The sequence below is a fragment of the Amblyomma americanum genome, chromosome 3, assembly GCF_052857255.1.
Source record: "Amblyomma americanum isolate KBUSLIRL-KWMA chromosome 3, ASM5285725v1, whole genome shotgun sequence".
Classification (NCBI taxonomy): Eukaryota; Metazoa; Arthropoda; class Arachnida; order Ixodida; family Ixodidae; genus Amblyomma; species Amblyomma americanum.
Genome location: NC_135499.1, coordinates 150,198,001 through 150,217,762, shown reverse-complemented (window position 1 = coordinate 150,217,762; position 19,762 = coordinate 150,198,001). Strand labels below are relative to the sequence as shown.

Sequence of the window (19,762 nt, the reverse complement as noted above, 5' to 3'; positions counted from 1 at the left end):
TAAGCGCCGCAGTGGTTGATACAAGCTCGAGTGTGCACACAAGGCGTCTAGGAAGATTGATATGACTTTAAAACGCTGTTGTCCGTGCCGTGTAGAAAAGACAAGTGTAATAAATGCGGTGGCAGTTAGCAATTTTCGGCTCAGTGGTGTTTTTCTAATGGATTCGGCAGTCGCTAAGTAATGGGAGCATTATACCCTTCAGGTGTCAAATGTGACAGAAGGGGGTACGGGGGAACGAATTTTCATATGCCTCAAATAAGCGTTCATATAAGATCCGGCGCTCGCAGATGATTATTTATCTATGTAATTTTGTCAGGCCCTCATATGTCCACATTGCGACTCAACACTGCTTTCAGGGTCCCAGTTATTCTTCTTTTGCTTTACTTCTGTCAAAAGAAAATATGTGAAGAAATCAGTACGTTTTAGTCATTTTAAAAAAAACCTCATGCTTTCAAAATAAGAAGAGGAAAGCACGTACCCGTCAGAGCCGTACCAGAAGTAGCCGAAAATGGAGTAGTGGTTGTATTAAAAGCAATTATCTGCTTTCATTTCGCATGCCCTGGCTTGAGGTGGCTCTATACAACATTTTTTCAAAATGTAGCACATTTTTATTGTACATTCACTGGACGAGGAGGGTATTGAAACATGTGTCCCTGCCCGAACCCATATGCACAAAGAGTAGAATGGGCAGGGAAAATAACTAAAAAGAAAGTGAGAAAGTGGCATCTACTCGTTCCTTTTATGCACCATTATGCAGTAGCCTGACAGCAGTGCGTGATTTAAATCGAGCAATGCGAAACATTACGCCAGCCCACCTGCTGAGGCAGGCGACTTCAAGTGCGCACGGCTGACGCACGTACCCTGGCCTGCACGTCGCTTTTCGTTTCCTGTGGAGAAAACGGAATGGAATGATACGCTAGTATTTTACTCACCCTGACAGCCTAAACGTCTACGGCCGCGGGAAAAAAAGAAATGAACGGGCAACGCGGAGTGCCTAACGAGCAGCGGCTGCATCGACCAACAACAGCTGGGTCGCCTGCTTTTGCTGTTTGTTGCCGACACGCACAAGCTCGAGCTGTCAGCATGAATGACATAAAATGACAGCCACCTCACGTGCGGTTACAGTTCTGAAAGCAGTGCACAGTCGGACGCCAGCTTTGTTTCATTCCCTAGCTCTTTTCGGGTATGTTGACGCTTGTCCGGCACCTAAAATGCATTTATGGCTGAGAAAATTGAGTTTAAAAAGTTTCCCGCCGCTCTATTCAAACTCGTGACGTCTACACTGAGACGAAGTGGTTGCCGCCGGCCTGAAGCGAATTACGGTATAACACAGGCTCTGTGTACCACGCCATAAATTCGGCAAAATCCGCCGATGATGGCGACACCAGCACATTGTTTCTGGACTTATGAAATCTCAAAAAGCCTTAAAAGAGCTTTTGAAAGCTTACGAAAGCCTTTATACAGGTCTTATAAAAGCTTACTTTTCAGTTATAAAGATCTCTTTGCCGTTAGAATTCCGTGAAGTATTGATGCAGGCCAACTTCAATTTGACATCAGTGTCCGTTTAACGCGAAAGTAGTGGTTGGAGTTATCGGCTTTTATATTTTGAAAATTCGGATTTTGATAAATTCGACTTGAGATGACTTGTCATTATGAGAGACTGGCAGCATCGACGACCACCACACAATTTGAAGTAGACGGCATCGTGCCAACCGTGGAACGGAGAAAATGAGCGCCCTAGCTTAACAGTGCCCAGCGTCGACCTGAACATTGAGGCTAGTTTGGTTTGTGGGGTTTACCGTCCCAAAGCGACTCAGGCTATGAGGGCAGCAGCAATTTCGTCAGCAACTCAAGAGCCGATAGTGCGAATACGTTATCGGCGAGAAGCGGGCGCGGTCTAGCCAGGTAGCACGCAAGGTCGTCAAAACGTCTGTTTTAAATATAAAGCGGGTAAAGGGGATTTTCGACCAAAATAAACGCTTTCAAGAGATCTTTTACCACTGAATTCGAATGTTGTAACGATACGCTTAAGAGATAACTTTAGAAGACGGGGCCTATCACCGCCCTCTCTAAGACATGTACTACAGACGGTACATGTCTTGGCGGGAAAGCATCCAATTTTGGCGAACTTTTCGGGCCTGTGGTGTACGGGGTAGGAGACGGGTTCTGTTACACCCTTCTTCAAGAGATGCTACAGACGAGAGAAGTTTCTGCAGAAAGGCATCTAATTCAGGCGGGCTGTTTCGGCTCGGCGTTTTTCTCAGTGCGCAGCTAGCTAGCTGCACGTCTCACGCTGGCAGGCGGCGGCGGCTCAGCCATCTCCCCGGTGCACGCCTGGAACGGCGCGCGCTCTCTTCAGAATTCCTGCTTGAAGCCTTATTTATGCATGACGTGCAGATTCCTCATCGTGGTGCTAACTTTGGGGGCGCCCGTGTGCGCACGTAATCCTTACCGCAAATCTGAAGTGCTTCAGCAGTGGATCCCTTGTCGTTCGCCCGGCTTCTCCGCTGCACGGCGGGCCATTGCTTGCGCCTTCGTGCGCTGTTTACGCGCGCTTGCCCCAGTCTTGGCGCCACTGCATGCTATACGGTGGTGCCCTGCGGACCTCCCATCGTCGCCCGGTGCTCGTCTTGCGGTGCTCTTCGCGCGCGCGTGTCTGCATCCGTATATACGCATCGCTGTCCATAAACAATAGCAAGATTACACTGCATGCTTTTCTGTATGGTGCGGTTTCTTCGCTATATGGCGGATATCGTGCGTTTCTCCCTTAGCGCCACCGCTGTGCGGTGGTATCCGACAGAACCTCGGCCGCTGTTCTACCTTTCCACCCGCCATGCAGCGACCATCAAGCGCGAACACCTCTTCTCACCATCGCTGTGCAGTGGTTCTTCATCGATCTTTCCCTGCTCGGGCGGGGTTTCCACCGTGCGGCTTCCATTCCGGGAGCCTCTGACCATTTCCATTTCCCAGTCCTGACATCAGGCCCCAGGAAACTGTGGCCGCCTCTACGTGGGGCTCATCGCTCGCGTCCCCTTCCCTGGAATAATTGCAGTTGCAGCGTCTCACCGGTATTGTGCCTCCGCGCTCTGCTGTATACATGGGCGGAGCTGGTGACGGTAATCCTATAGTGGCGGATCGTGCTTTATTTGCCGCAGCGAGTCTATAATAGCCTCCGAGGGCTGCTGTCGCAGCAGAAGGTAGGGTCGACAGCCAACCTCAGCACTCACCACCGGGTGGGGGCCTGGAGGCCCCTCTGCTCTTGCGGGTGTCATGTGGACTTACCAGCCACCGCACGCCTCGCCGCCCGTCGTCATATATTGTCCTCTATACCACCTGAGGTGCGCGGCGCAACGTGTGTGATTCGCCCTATCTCTCCCAAGTGTCCTCGGTTATCACTCTGGAATCAAATTCCCTTGGGTGCGCAGGACCCCTTGTTCCTTCTGCACCCGGTGGCTGTCCGTGTCCCCGCCGCGGTGGCTCAGTGGTTAGGACGCTCGGCTGCTAAACCCGAGGACGCGGGCTCAATCGCGGCAGGCGTTTTAATCGAAGGGAAATGACAGAGACCCGTGTTCCGCGCGATGTTAGTGTACGTTAACGAACCAGATGTGGTAGAAATTTGTCCGGAGCCCTCCACTACGGCGCCCCTTTCTCTCTTCCTTCTTCCGACCCCTCCTTTCTCCCTTCCCGTTAGGTGTCAACCTAGAAGCTAGGCAGTTACTGCGCCTTTTACTTCCTCAAAACCAGATTTTTTTTGTCCGCACCCCTCAAGCCACGCCTCTAACGGCGGGTAAACTCCGTTTCGAAACCCGGCTATTTTCCGTGGCCTCTTCTACGTGGCCGCGCTGGTGGTGCCGCCTCTGAGTTGGCCAGCCAGCTCTCGGTGGAGGTTCATTAAGGCAACAACCATACAAAAGAACATGGATGCCAGGATCATTTTCATATAATTTTATTCGTCATGCAGAACGAAAATTATGACACTTGATCTTTTCGCGGGGTATAAACGACAGCGTAACGGCTGCACGAAACAAAAATAGGAGAAAGGCAAATATCGTGTTAAGCCACAGAATGAGCCATTCGAAGGTCATTACTTGGTAACGACGCGTCCCAGCTACACGCTATTTTTATGTACAGTTTTCTCAGGCCGTGAAGCATAAGGCACTCATTCGTTTCCAAAGCGCTCAGCCCAAGGCCACACACAATCTTATGATAATCACCTATTCGCGCACGAAGGAGAGGTAGCCGATTTCTTTTTTGTTGTTGTTATTGGGGAGGGTGTTGGAACATTGAGGTGACTGAATCAATTATGCTGTGGTTCAAACATCTCTTTTGTGTGTGTACAAGGTCGTCTGGCAAGACCACTTTTCCCGTGCACAGAAACAACGACTCACGTTCGCCTAACAATTCGATCAAAGAACTAAACTGTGAACGACAAACCTGTTACACGTATTACAAATGTGTGTCGCCAGTCATGTAACGAGTGAACTTTCTCACATGAGAGCAGTAATTTGTGCACATCCTCATAGAGCTAGGTTGCAGAATGTTTTAAGGTGTGTTAACAATGTCCTCTTCGCTACCTGATTAGATATGCTTCAGGATGGATGATACCAAACGCGGAGTCATCCCGTGGTGACTTCAGCAGAGCTGCCCTCTTGGTGGAATCACACGCTCACCGAAATGGAATGACGAACATCTAGGCTACGTTTAATGACATTTGGCACATGCATGTAATGAAGATTTAGCAGTACACGATTTTAAAAAAATGAAAAAGGAAAATCTGACTCAGCATTGCCTCCTTTAGTTGTACTGGCAGCACAGCAATGAACACTAAAATGAATGAAAAAAAAAATACTTCTAGTGAGACGCCTTATATAAGAAGAGGAATTATTGAACGCCTTATATAACAGCATTATTTAATACAAAAAGTCGACTAAGTATAAGGCCGCTAAGTTTCTCTGTATGGCTGAAGATGCGACTAGACATGCGATTCTATGAGTTGATAACATCCAACGGATAGCAAGCGCAATAATACTTGACAAGGCCATAGCTATTTAAGTACAGATAAATATGAAATCATTAACACTACCTCAAATATTATGCCTGTTCACAAATTTATACATTTCAACTACATTATTTTAGGCTGCCAAAAACCAAGACAAAGACATTGGCCAGTGTTTACAGTGCACATCAAAATTATTCCAGGATCCATAGCTGTGAGTAAACTCAGATTTCTTTCTGAACTTTAACGAAACGTCATATTCTAGCTATTTGGTACTTTCAAATACTTTCAACTCGCAAAACTGCATTTTGCATGCCGCAGTTTCTGTTGTGCTTATGCTTGTATTTGAGCGAATGTGCTACATTAGCAATGTCCTAAGTAACAGATGGGAGCTACATCACGAATGCTATAGCAGTACATCATAATTCAGTCAAGATGCACGCGGTTATCTGTGGCAGCTATCTACCTGTGTGTAATTGGAGCGCCTGTACAAATGCTTCCAAATCTCATTTTTATGAGGGGACCATTCTCCACGGAAGACACATATACTGTCTGTGCAAAGACCATGTTTCATCAGCTTGATTAGCAGCGGACTAAAATTGCTCAGGTCAGTCAAAATGTACTATGCCAAACTAGTAGTCCCCAAGCAAAAAATTTTGCTTCAAATGACATGAGAAAGACACGATGGTAGCTAAAATGAAGCACCATAAGGTATGTCGTTTTTCGAAAGCGCTAAAAGAACACGGACAGAGAAGGGAACAGACATGGACGAGCGCTTGTCCATGTCTGTTCCTTCTTTGTCCGTGTTGTTTCAGCGCTTTCGAAAAATGACAAACGTGCACCAACTAGCCCGATCCGCCACTTTTCTGAACCATAAGGTATGTTTTAATAGCACTTATGAGACTAATAGTATATATTTAAAGTACAAAGAAACTGCCTTAACACCAGCACAATACTTTCGATATGAGAATATCCAGACTGTACATGAGACTGCACTCAAAATTTGATGGCATTCAGTTAACTGCACTGCGTCACACAAAGAGTTTCTTTGATTTCAGAAAATCATATCTGCAAGGTTAGCAATCCTAGCACATAGCAGCCCTCGGGTATACCTCCAAAAATAAACTCGGCATGCCAAGTGTTTAGCCCAAGTTTAAGAAAACGAAATAAAATACAACGTTTCTAAGAAATATCACGATCTTTCATTGAGATACTTTGCTGTAAGAAAAAAAAAGCTGCTTTGAGACATGTGTAGAAAATCGGCCTTCTAGCCCTGCCAACAAAAAAATAATGCGAGTCCTTAGCCAAGCTGGCATGTAAACCTAAGCTGGCATCCAAAATCATTGCCAGCGTTTTATAGGTCACGAGCAATACCGGCATCCCGGCTCGTATGATGAGATAGAATCGTGCTCGTTGATCTGTGGTTTTCGCTCATCCGTTCATTGATCACTCGAGCGAGTCGTGGCTCTGGAACATGCCCCTGCCAGCGCCACAGGCGGCGGCAGCAGCGGCGGCGCCGTGCTTTCGCACAGACGCCGGACTCGTCGCCGAAGCAGTTGCAGAAGACGGAGCTTGTCCCAAGAGCTGGGAGAACAGCGTGGTTCCCGGGTGCACGGTGGCCCTGTTGCGACCTTCGTGCAGGGCCACTCGATTCCGGCAGAAGCGGAGCGTCTCGCAGGCCAAGTCGCCCACCGTCCAGCGCCGTTCCTCCACCTTGAAGCTCACCTGGGAGAGCTGCAAGCATCGGGTGAGAGCGTGGAGATGACACGAAGTGGTAAAGCTAGAAGCGTATTCTCGACATTTCCGGAGTTCCTCTTTGTGCCCTCACCCGTACCGTCGGGTATGTCTACCGACATTCCCAATATTTTGTTCTCCGAGCGCTCCTAAACCGGTGGCGTTATTCGGCTTCCTGGCCGTAGTCTGACAGTGGGCCATTGATGGAGGCCACTACACTGGGCCCTTGGCCACATCCTGACAAGGCTCTCCAGGCCATTCACTGTTTACTCTTTCATCTGCGCGAAACGAGTCACCCGTCCATAGCATCACGTCACACCTCCCCTTTTTCCTATACTGGATGGCAGCTCCGGCGTTATGTGCAACGAATGCCCTCTTGAAATCTCTTAGCGTTATCACAGGGTGAGATTTGAGACCAGTGTCCCTCTGCGTTTAAGTGCGCGAGAGGTTTGTGTGAGTGTTTCGCTTGACCATCACCCTCATCAGTATTGAGCAGCCTGCCAGGCATATTACGAAGTTTTCTCCAGTGCCCATTAAACAGTGCCCCTCGCCTTTCGCTCTCCTCTCTGCAGAGTAGCATCATTGCTCAGGTCGACGTTCCTGCATTTTCTTCCCTTATATATCACGTACATCTGTCTCTTCTCCCGATGTGCTTATAACATTCCAGACAAAATGTGCATAGCGAATGTTCTCCGGAACACCCTCTGTACCGTGGGCACTGCCAAGGGCGTCGCCATATTGCTCACTGAACTGCCTTGTACATCTGGCGCTCCCTCTTTCACCGTGCTTATGCCAGATACAAACAGCAGACAAGCAAACAATAAGGTGACACCGAGGAGGAGTACCGCCAGGCACACACAGCAGTCCAGCGAGCAATAAATGACGACGCCCAGATTGGGAACGGCTATTCGTTCTCAATTTTGCACTCTATAGTTGCGTCAGCCAGCACAGGCACCAAGGCCACAGATAATTAAGGCTAATCGAGTATCCTCAGAGACAAACGGCACTACAAGGACACAAACAGAGAAGGAAGCAGTCGATTGCTTGTGCATACAACCAATGACCTCAGCGGTTCGTGTACCTGTTCGAGGCTGGGCTGGCCGCCGGTGTAGACCACGAGGCCGGGCACTCCGGCAACGCTGGCCGCGATCCACTGGACGATCGCCTCGAGCTGTGCGTCACCCGATGGATCGAGGCAGTCACGCGCCCATCGGCACGTGGCCACGGGACGCACGCCGGACGCCGACGCTTTCATGGGGAACGAGGACGTCGAACGGGAGGTCTCCTGCACCAACGAGCAACACGGCTATACGTCTAGCGGGCCAGAACCGGGCTGGTGGTGCCAACCGTGAAAGTGACTATATACGTGGCAGTTTCGCGCATGCGATCAGTTTCGACCGACTCGATCTGCGTCCAAACACCGGCCAAGTCTACGTCTGGCCCGTGGAACACGTACGTTTCACGTCACATGCAGACATCTAATCGGGTTGCTGGCAGACCAGACATCGCACAGACACCGCGCAGTGACGTGACGCGCGGTCGCTGCCCACGCATGCGATTCGGTTCGTGGCGTGAAGTCAATCTGGATCCAAATAGAGCAAGGCCTGGTGTGACTCAGCACTCAGCAGCATTTCACTGCGACAGCAGTACCAGTGACGCTAGACGAAAATGCCGGCGTTGTTTGTGTGAAGCCTTCACCCTGATGCGGAGGCTTTGGTCCCAACATAGATGAGCGTTGCCCGCACTGTGGAGAGATCCGCGATATCTTTCACATGGTGTGGGCATGTACTCAGAATCCTCACCTCACCCCTTCCCCTACCCCTTCCCGAGAGGCATTGAAGACTGCCCTCCTCACACTTGAGTCCCAAAGGGATCTGGTAAAGCGGACGCGAGACGGGGCCTCGTCGTGCGGTGTACCGGACTAAGGATGTAGGCGGGTCTTCGACCCCCAGACTCTCTTTCTGAGCATTAAAAAGGTTTTCACCGCCACCACCGCCCTCCAGCCACCCTAGCTAGGGGGTTGCCCACCGACCCACTTCCGCCCATCTTTACCCTCCAGAATAATTCTGTCGTGTGTGTGAAGCCCCGATTTAGATACACGCATCCATTACAATAAAAAGCATTAAAGAAATCATCAGAGGCAAATCCAACCGCTATCGCAGCTTTCTCGCAGCAGGCTTCATGACCGTCCTGTCAATTTATTTTCCACTTGCTCAGTAAGAGCCGGCGATGTTATGACACCCAAACCCACGCCATAAAAGCGGCATAGCATCACTTGAGTGTCATAAGCACAGTTCTTGGTATGCGAAGTTGCAAGCATTGGGCAGGAACGGTAGAATGAGAACGGACCATTGAAACTGCACAGTGACTATAAATGCAGTACACAGCAGACAGCGAAAGATATGCTCATGGAAGAAAATCTTTAAACAGCACACACGAGTGCCGCTGCACTCTTTCAGCATTTCAATGACTTCTACTTACGAAAACAGATACCAATAAGATCCACTTATGTCGTAGTTATTCTGGTGCGGACGCTTCTGTAGGAGCGATAATTTTGGGAAATAATGTGAATGAAAAGATAACAGGATTAAACAGCAACCAGCGGCGCCTACTTGTTTTGAGAAGCGTGGGGAACCGGAAGAACACCGGTAAAGCGATGAGAAAAAAAAAGAATAATAAACCATACGTCTTGCCACAAAAACAAAAACAAAAGAGATTGGTCCTATCCATGCTACTCTTTCAGTCATTACCCCCTCCTTCATGCCGACACGCACGCTTTCTATAGGCAGTTCATTTCCTGAGTGCTGGTCTTTTTAGCAGGCCTACTGTCTGTTGCCCATGAAATTATTCGGGCTTGTCTCACTCTACCTGCGGTTATCGGGTTCAATAGGAAGTGGCAAGCGACAATACCGAAGGGGCGGCTTAAATAGCGGAAGCGGACCGACGGCCTCCAGTTGCTGCCTTCGCCAGGCAGGAGCCGCGCCACTCGTGATTCGCCCACCTCTGCGCGGCTAATGTCGGGCGTCAGACTTCGGAGAACTGTGAAGCTAAGATGTGGCTCGCTCGTATACAGTTACCACTTAGCCACGCCTGCGATGGCGGGCAAATGACGCCTACCGAATCTTGCTGTGGAGGCTCCTCCTCGACGGAGACGAAGCTCTCGCGCTTCCTCTCGGCGCTACCCCCGCTGGCCGTGTCGAAGTCCGGCGCCCCGTGCGGCTCTTCGTCGGGCGCACTCTCGACGCCGTCGTCTTCCGACGTGCGACCGCCCGAGGAAGACAGGTCGGGCGACACCGGCCGGAACGAATGCGCCTTGATGAAATCCGTGTCCTGGCGGGTCAGGCCCAGGGAGCAGGAGTCTCCGTGGCTCCCTTCTTCGGAGGTCTTCTTGCACCTGGCCGCGGAACGCGGGCGTATCAGGGTTAAGGGTGGGCGCTCAGAAGCGGCACCCATCTACACAACTACGGCGTACAATTGGTACGAAACATTGCTACGGCTATCCCGAGACAGAACGCCTCCACCTGGAGGACTATACTGTATAACTGCATGCTCACTAAATTTTTGCCATCTCCCGATTGTTCCCGCTCTTTCCTCCCAACCCAGGCATATCTTCCTTGCCGAGACTCAAGTGTACAACCCCTACGTGCACCTTCAGTTACGCGGGCCTGAATACCGACACCGGAAAGAGAAATAAAGATCGAGGCCTTCTACGGGAAGGAAAGGGTCAGATGTGAGTCTATCCGATAATGCCAAACCTGCTAAAGAGCACTGCAAGGCCTCATGTTCAACATGCTCCGGTTTCGCGGCTGCGGCGCACTACCGCCAGTTCCGAAGGCTTTGTCCGGAATTCAAAGCAATCCCAGCAAAAGACTCAGTGGCTATAAATCACATGTAGCTGGAATCACTAGAAAACTGCACATGTGTCTGTATATTGCTTGCATCTCTCCATCTAGCCTCTAGTATATGTCACGCGGTGAACAGCGACAACTATAAAGCAAAAATAAAGACGCTCAGCTGCGCAATTTTATATTTTTTCCAGCTTTGCACGCAGTTACGTTTCCTGCCGAAATGGTCAGCTAAGCAGGAAGTGGCCAGCAAACACAGCAGGCCAAGGCGATGAAGCAGCATGATGTAGCAGTAACCGCAGAATCTTCAGGAACAAAAAAAATACACAGGCATTTTACCGCTTAGCGCTTACTAAATTTGGGAAAGCGTTTATAAGAGGGAAATTCGGACTAATTGGTCTCAGAACAATACTGCTTCATCTTCTACTGAAAGGCCACTTGTTTTCGATCGCTGTGTTTGCCGACAGGTATACCATACCTTCGCAACCATAAGCGAGTTTTGCGAGGTAAAGGTAACCCTTTTTGGTGCTTTGAGCGAAGCACTGAGCTGGCGCTGGTTCATGCAAATTCGTGATGTCACCTTGCTGGTTGCAAGCGCGACAAAAGTTAAGTTGGTCGCCGTTCGTTCGCACAGCTGATTAGTCGTACCTGGCTGTTCGTACGTAACAAGTTGCGAGTGAGCAAATAAAGCATGTTCTGGGGCCGACCAGTGGAACCCGAATTTCCTTTGCATCGTACGGCCAGACTGACAGATGTCAAGCACCAAAATAAAGAGTTGATGAAAGCTTTAACACTTCTGAAGCTGAGTGTTCGTGCAATGGCCATTCACATCCATTTCCAAGCAGTTCGGAGAACAATCTGCAACGGCTTTACTTTAAAAATCAGGCCATGAAATTTTGCACCTTTCGGCGTAAAGTTCCTGACAGGATTTCCAGCGTGATATATGCATGAGAGGGTTACTGGGCAGATTCAAAGAGGCAAACATAACAGGTGCAGGTAGGTAGTCAGGTGGACTCCTTTAGGTAATGTGTATGGATTCCGAGAAGAGGTAAAAATAGCAGAGGAAGGCATGCAGTCTGGTTTCGCTTCCTATCTTAAATCTCTCCCCCCCCCCCCCCGCCCTCCTCTTCATTTTTCAGATACAAGTCATGAATATGTATAAATGTGTTTCAAAGATTGTAATAGACAACTGTAAGTTCTCGCTTCGTTTGAGTGTGTCGTCGCTTCCTGTTTCGTCGTTTTTGTAAGTACAAAGCAATGTGCAGAAGCAAATAAGGGTTAATTGCAGCTCCATGGGAGAGGCTTTTGTCTCGCACTGGGTATGGGCTCAAGATGATGATCGTGCGAATGGCGGTGCGTACGCGGCATGGGACGGAGACAGAGAGGCCAGCAGTGGCGCACCTGAACCTGGCCTTGAAGGGGACCGGCAGGTTTGGGTTCACGCCGTCGAAAGAGTAGGCCTTGGGCCGACCCCGGCCCGTGGTCATCACTAACGTCTGCCGGCGCCCGGGTGAGGAGGTCATGACCAGCTCGGAGGCGATGGACAGCGGTGGCAGCTCGCGCGCCGAGCCCCTGGTGGGAAGCAGCATGTGCAGCGTGGGCTCCGAGTTGGCGGCGCGCACGGCGCCCACGGGAAGCGGGGCGCGCGAGAATCCCAACTCGGGGTCCTCGTCGATGTCGTCCATGTCGCTGCTGCCGCTTGAGTAGCTGGCGCGCAGGCTGCGGCTGAGCCGGCGTGCCAGCCGCCGGCCTCGGCGCCGGATGCGGCGCCGGAAGTCCTCGTACCTGCGAACGCAGGCCGCGACGATGCCTCTCTTTATGCTGCTGCTGATGATTTGATTTTGATGGCGCAAGGGAGGCTTGGCCCGATGACTAAAACGTTTTGATCTCCACGAGGTGCGGTCAAACACCAAATTTTCACAAGCACCTCAGATAGGCGGAGCATCTGGTCAAGGGCAAGCTTGTACCTACTGTACAACAGCGGGTACCCAAAGGCACTGGGGCTCGAACCTGGAACCTCTTGCACAAGAGCCGGATACTGAAACCTGCGGCGCCTTCCTGTGCACTTATATGATCGGCGTCTCACCCTCCGGCGAGTGCGAAGTGATCTCCGCAGACAACGAAACCCAGCGACCTAATATTGCCGCTCTTTTCTTTTAGTGCAGAATGCGCTGTTTCGCTAAAGACTTGAAATTAAATTGAGGAGAGCGCAGCGAACTATGGAAAGCGTAAGAGGACGAGGACGATTCAGCACTGCGGCGCTTCGTCGTCATCGCTGGTGGCTAGAGCGCGAGTCTCGGTCTGAAGCTGCTGCCTCCGGCTGGCTGTCTTGTCCTGCTGCGAACTGAATGCTGTCTGCGTTGGTCGCCGTGACCCATCAGTAAATCCACTCTTCAAAAGTCAGATTACAGCGGTTTACGTTTAGAGAGAGAAAGAGACCAGAAAGGGTCGGGGAACGAACACGAGTTGATGATAACCTATTAGAAACCAAGAAATGGAAATTGATATGGGCAAGACCTGTAATGCAGAGAGCAGATAACAAGAGCTCCCTTAGGTTAACGAAGTGGATTCCAAAGAAAAAAGGCAAGTGAGCAGGGGGCGGCAGATAGGTGTGTGGATTAAACTGAGAAGTTTGCGAGAATAAAGGTGCGCGGCCGCATCAGGCGCGGGACAGGGTCAAGCGGAGGGATATGGAAGAGGCCTTCGTCCTGCAGAAGACGTAGCTATGCTGACAATGATGACCTTTTTGAAGAATAAATAACAAAAAGAGCCTCACTGGTACAGCAAGAGTCCCGAACTAAGCGCAACTCGGTCCACAGTTTCCCCCGGGCCCTCTTGGAGGAACTAAAATTCAGAGCCCTGTGGTAGTGCACTCGCCTCTCGTGCTTGCTGAGCGCGGAGGCGATGTAGTCCTCGTCGTCGCTCCGGTAGTCGAGCACGAATCCGGCCGAACTGGCAGAGTCATCCCTGCTCAGGCGCTGGGACAGTGACGAGAAGGCGCTCGATCCGCCGCCCCCGCCGCTAGTCTGCGAGCGCTGCGAGCGCTCCCGACGCGACTTGAAGGTGCGGGGCCGGGCATCGCTCGACACACCGCCGTGACCTTCGGGACCTGTGAAGAGCGCCAAAGGCTGTCAAGCGCATGATGAACCCACTGCGCAGAACGAGCAGGATCATGTAGTAGTACTTCAGTTTCCACATAAGGCTAACACCTAAGTGGCGTATATATGCCACATTGAAAGCTTGAAATGTGCTCTTGCGCAGCAGCACATATAACCTTTCGTACAGGCTCCACCACCAGCGATGCACATCAGCCCTGGCCTACCACGTTTCAGCATGCCGCTGTAGAAGTGTGAGACCGGCAGTTACACGATGCTTTCCTTGCCCTACCCATCTCGCAAGTTTCAGCCCGCGCCATTGAACTATACTGGCTGCTTTCCTATAAGCGAAGCATGCAAACTCACGGTATTGAAACATTACAGCTGCGCCGGAAAATTCAAAGACTGAAACTACTTTTCTTACTAAAAAACCATAAACTGTCTATGAATGCAGACCCCTTCCTTAAAACTAACACTACGCGCCAAACACGAAATCATCATACACAATCATTAACCCCTTACAGTGCTAGGATTAACGCCTTTAAATACTCATTTTTTCCACGCACCATTGAGGAGTGGAACAGGTGTTCGCCAGATCTCTTAACCAGAGCTGATTCTTTTGACTCAGTTTTCTTCACAGCATTTAATTTGAGAGCCGTTTTCTGCGTTCACTTTTTGTATTTTGCATCTGAGCCTTGTATTTATTGCTGTATTTTGTGTTACAACTTGTATTTAACATTTTTTCAATTTTGCTAAACCTGTTCTTTTTTGCATATATTATGTACTCGCCCCTCCTGCTTGGGCCTACTGTAGGCCTGCAGTATGTTCTAAATAAATAAATAAAATAAAAACTTATGAAAGGTACGCGACCTAACTAAGTGGTCCAGAATGCAGACCGCCATTGGTGTTGTCAAGAGCCGACATTCAGAATATAGCACCGGAAGTGAATCCCGAAAGTGACGTGTTCCTAGGGAAGACGACAATTTTAGACCTGCGCATGACTGCAATCTCTTTCATTCCAATCACTTACTCAAAAAATGGCCAGGCTTAGCTTGGTTAAGCCAAGAATGCGTTGCATATCTCGATGGAGTTCCGTGCTGCTCCGTTGACTCGATAGGCTATTGACTCGATCGCCATTGAAACTGCCCGTGTAGCAGCGCTCGGTCGCCTTTGAGTCGATAGACTATTGGTTCGAGGGCCCTCGAAATGCCCGTGTGACAGGGGTATAAGACTGTCCCGGCGAAGGAGCGCAGCTCTTTTATACTTATGCCGTGACGTCAATCATAGCGCAGCGCCCCTAGCGGGAGGAGCGGGAATCAGGTGGTGGCTGCGGCCGCGCGCGACCGCGCCAGTTGGGGCCCAGCTTTTCCTCCGTGACGTCACGCGCCGGCGCAGCGCCCCTAGCGGGAGGAGCGGGAATCAGGTGGTGGCTGCGGCCGCGCGCGACCGCGCGAGTTGGGGCCCAGCTTTTCCTCCGGCTGTCGTGACGTCACGTCACGTGGTTTGGTGGCTGCCCGGCCGCGCCCAAGGGCTGAACTGAGTGATTGCAATATGCAACGCATAAAAGTTAGTGCCTAGTACTGTAGCCGCTACTGTATGGCAGTAACGTGGAGGCTGTCGGAAAGGGCTTAGCTTAATTGAGGACAGCGCAGCCACCTTTGGGCAGGAAAATGGTCGGTGTAACGTTGAGAGACAGCAAGAGGGCAGAGTGGGTGGGGAACAAACGCGAGTTAATGATGTCCTAGCTGAAAAGAACAAGAAGAAATGGGCATCGGCAGGGCATGTAGTGCGAGGGAAAGAGAACCGATGGTCCCTAAAGGAGCTCTGAAACGCCTTCCGAGGAGAGAACATTAACTCACTCTATCACTGCACTGTGTTGCCATTAAAACCAGAGCCAAATAATACTCTTCTACGCGCAGCAGACGACCCACAATCACGCGTCAAAGTTGGCGAGCCTTTCCCGGCGACTTTTTCATGCTCGCGCCCTCCTCCGTGACCCGCATCTGCGTATACAAGGTGAGAGGTGGCCTTTGGTTAGATTCTTGCAGACGTCAGGCAGCTACCGTGGCCGCGTCCAATAAGCCGCTTAACTCCGGCGGGTGGGGAAGCTCCGCTCCCAGAGGGGGTCGGCGAAGGAGCACCTACCTTCCAGCGTGCAAAAAGTGACGAGAGGAGAGGGATGGCGCGAAGACGCTGAAATTAAGATTTTAACTACAGATAACTCAGCTTCTACAAAGCGCATTTAAAAATTCTTGCTGGGCACTATTCGTGAAGCGGCGTGCTTCAATATCCCGGGCATGGCGCAACTTTATTAGAGCCCCCTTCACAGCCCCTTTAAGGTAACGGAGCGGCCAGGAGTAGAAAACTCCAGGTAGTTTTGGTCTCAACTACTTCAGCGCACTTGGTGACTAAAGGGTAGCTGATGTATAAAAAATGACTAAATCCTGGACACACGCAACGCGACAGACTGCGGCGGTGGCTGGAATGTATGAGGCACCTGCCAACGAAACTGCTCTGTTATTGATGGCCATGGTTGGACTCTTGCTCGGGGATGTTTTTTTTCTTTTTCCGCTGGATACCGCTGCCATGACAACGATACGACGCTTCAGTTAGCTTTCCTCGACCGCAATGGGAGGAATGGGCGCTGACGCCTGGATTGACCGGACAATGTATATATAGAAGTTTCCTCCCTGGAGTGCATTCGAAGAGAGGGAATGGCAAGCGTAGCAGGGGGCGGATGAGATTAGGAAGTTTGCGGGGATAAGGTGGCCGCAGCTAGCACAGAACATGGCTAATTGTAGGGACAGAGGATAGGCATTTCTCGTGCAGTGGGTGTAGCTAGGTTGATAATGATGATGACTGCAGCCCAGTTACAGGCAGTGCCTAAGAAACCTTTCGTTATACTTTGTACACTGACCAAGAAGTATGCAAATTTAATAGTCAATTATCTCCCATACATAATTTTTACTTTTAGCTGAAAAAATAACGCTGTCTTCCAAAACATTACCGATATTACTGCCAAAATATTCTTCCTACATACTACTTCCCAAACAGCCCGGCTGTTTCATTTACATGATAGTGCACATTGAGACGAAGGAAAGATTGACATTGTCACATGCGGGTGTACAGGAAAAAAATACTCTGTTTGAAGATTCTTTTTATGTCATTGTGTACTTGTTAGAAACAACACAACTTGAACATCTTACCATTTGCTTGGGAGTGTTTTGTTCAAATGGCTCCTATAACAACAGGATAAAAGCAGACATTTCTAATATGGTTATAGATAGAGCCAAAAATATTACCCACAGCTTGGATGCTCCGGCATGGTAAAACGCCAATATCAGACCGAACACGAAAAGTGAAGGCTACTCTTAATACTTACGCTATAAACTCTTAAATGTATCCGTGAGGTTTCCCAAGAGAAGTAAGTCAAACCTGCCAGGTGCCATGCAAATAAATCTGTCTGGAATCGCACAATACATTAACAACAGGATGCTATTTCCTGCATCATATATGTGGCTCACTATACCCTCTGCAATCCCCTTTGGTCTAAAACATTCTGAGCAACAATACCTGTGAACTCTAATATTTCGTAACGGGTTTAAGAGAGCCGCAGACGACGCTTGACTAAAGAGACAGTGTAAAACTCTTAGTCATATCTAAATACTACTTCTAGTAAAAACGCAGCTTTTCGTGAAGAACAGCCTGGTTGAAGGGATGGCTTGATATATATACGCACTAATATATGTTGCTGAACGAGTTAATGACTGAGCAATGTGAAAGAAAACAGCATAAAACGGGTCAGGAGGAAGAAAAAAAGTGCACGAGAGCTGAAGCAGTCTTTTGCGTCTGTTCTCTCTCTTGCTCCGTTTTCTGTGCTATTTTCTCTGGCCGAGTCTATGCACTTTTTTTGGAGTGTGGACAATTTCTCCTATCCACTCATTTCTTAAGGCTCACGACAGGTTCCCTATTGTGTGTGCGTGTGAACTAAAATGTCCCACACTGCAACTGCTACCTGCAAAGCACTAGTCACTCACTGTCCTCGAGGCTCTCGTCTGCCGTGTGATAGACATCGTCGCACGATTTCTGCGACGGCAGCCGCGGCAGCGGCAGGTGCGTCGCCGGGGAGCCGTACGGCGTGGTCGATGACCCGGACGCCGTCCTCCGGTGTCCACGTCCTGGAGACGCGCTCTCCGCCCACGGCTGCTGCTGCTGCGCCAGCGTCCACTCCTCCGTCTCCTTGGACGCGTCCCGCGCCAGCGGTGGCCGCTCCATGCCAGGCGACTCGAGCTCGACGCTCTCCTGCCTCCGCCACACGGCGTCCTCGGGCGCAGACTCCAGCGACAGCTGGACCCGAGGCGAGGAGACCGGGGGCGACGTGAGGACCTTCACCGGGGCGCCCTTGCCACCCTCTCGGCCTTCTTTGCTGGAGGTGTTACTACTCAGAGCTGAGAACTCGCAGTGCGGCAGCGCTATCGGTGGAACGTGACCGTCACTCTGCCTTCTCTGGTCCAGAAGAATCTCGGCGGCGGGCCGAAAGGCCGACTTGCGCGTCATCAGCGGGGACAGGTTGACCGGGCGGAACACCATGGCCCCCTGGGAACCGCTGCCTCGCCTCTCGGGCCTAGGAGAAGGGTGCCTCTGGGCGCACAGCACGGCCTGCGTAAGAAGCGGCGCCGATGATGACGAAGAAGGGGACAGCTGGCTGGAAGAGATGCTGTTCAAGATCTTTTCCAGGCTTCGGTTCTTCTCCAGGGAGCCCCTGGAACTAGAGCCGCCCAGAGACCTAAGACTTCTCCTAGAGGTGGGCGGCGGCGGCTTCGTCGCCAAAGGCCTCGCGATGTTAGGACCCGCTAAAGACGTCAAGACATCCGGGACTTTGGTACTGGTTTCAGTTTTCTGCGAATGGCAAATACTGCTTTCCTTCTTTCCTGTCGGGCTTGGGCTCCGTGAACTTAGTACTTTAAAAAACTTCCGAGGGGTGCTGGGTTTTGCTGGCTGCGGCGGTAGTCGTAGCTCAGGTTTGGTGGCTTGTGCGGTCTTCTTTCGAAGCGCTCCGAGGACAGTGGCTATCGTTGGGGCCTGACTCTCGATCTGCTGCTTTCGCGCGAGCTGGCCCTGCAAGTCGACTTTGGCGCTCGTATCGGTAACGGTTTTCGTCCTCGTGCGCTCTGCGGGAGGAGGAGGCTTGCAGTCCACGAAGTGCTCTTTGCCGCCGACGCCCTGGCGTTGGTCGGGCGAGGAGTCCGTGGCGCGCATACTGCTTCGCGACGAAGACGTCTTAGACGAAGGCAACGAGTGGAAGCAAGGGGGATCGTGGCCCGCCGCGCTGGAGCTGGAGCTCTGGCCCACGGGCGAGGGCCGGCGCTGGCTGAGGGCCTGTCGAAAGGCCACGAGGCACTTGTTGAGCTCGCGCAGCAGGGACGTGTCCTCGAACTGCGCCACCGGGTGAGAGGAATGGTCCTTCAGGTCCAGAAGGCATACGGCGCACTCGGATGGGCCGAACACCTGCGAAGGTGACGAGAAAGATGGAGCGGAGGAAACCTGTGCGCAAAAAAATGCACACGTGCCAGAAATTCAGATTCGCCTGAATGACGTACTTCACACAAAACAATATAGACACGAGAACGTGGCCATACCGGCTCAGGTCAATCGTATACGTCAAAGTCATCCAACTCCAAACTTATCTTTTCATTTATATCACATGTATTTGCGCATAAGCGTGCCGCTCAGTCTGTAATAATAATAATAATAATTGGTTCTTGGGGAAAGGAAATGGCGCAGTATCTGTCTCATATATCGTTGGACACCTGAACCGCGCCGTAAGGGAAGGGATAAAGGAGGGAGTGAAAGAAGAAAGGTAGAGAGAGGTGCCGTAGTGGATGGCTCCGGAATAATTTCGACCACCTGGGGATCTTTAACGTGCGCTGACATCGCACAGCACACGGGCGCCTTAGCGTTTTTCCTCCATAAAAACGCAGCCGCCGCGGTCGGGTTCGAACCCGGGAACTCCGGATCAGTAGTCGAGCGCCCTAACCACTGAGCCACCGCGGCGGGGACCGCTCAGTCTGTATGACCGTGAAAAGCGGATG

At 50.9% G+C, this 19,762-nt stretch overlaps 1 protein-coding gene across 3 annotated transcripts in view; it reads right to left on the bottom strand.

Annotated features, from left to right (window-relative positions):
• Nucleotides 1-3,930: 3,930 nt before the first annotated feature.
• Nucleotides 3,931-19,762, bottom strand: part of LOC144125160 (uncharacterized) — a 93,328-nt gene continuing 77,496 nt past the window's right edge. For 2 of the 3 annotated variants that reach the window (XM_077658290.1, XM_077658291.1), the window contains exons 9-14: nucleotides 17,708-19,178; nucleotides 13,453-13,684; nucleotides 11,977-12,360; nucleotides 9,848-10,124; nucleotides 7,812-8,015; nucleotides 3,931-6,730 (exon numbers count right to left, since the gene is read on the bottom strand). In XM_077658290.1, coding sequence (XP_077514416.1) covers nucleotides 6,443-6,730; nucleotides 7,812-8,015; nucleotides 9,848-10,124; nucleotides 11,977-12,360; nucleotides 13,453-13,684; nucleotides 17,708-19,178 — 2,856 coding nt within the window. In that variant the 3' untranslated portion in view covers nucleotides 3,931-6,442. The remainder of the gene's footprint in view (nucleotides 6,731-7,811; nucleotides 8,016-9,847; nucleotides 10,125-11,976; nucleotides 12,361-13,452; nucleotides 13,685-17,707; nucleotides 19,179-19,762) is intronic. The other variant, XM_077658292.1, reaches the window with a different exon arrangement.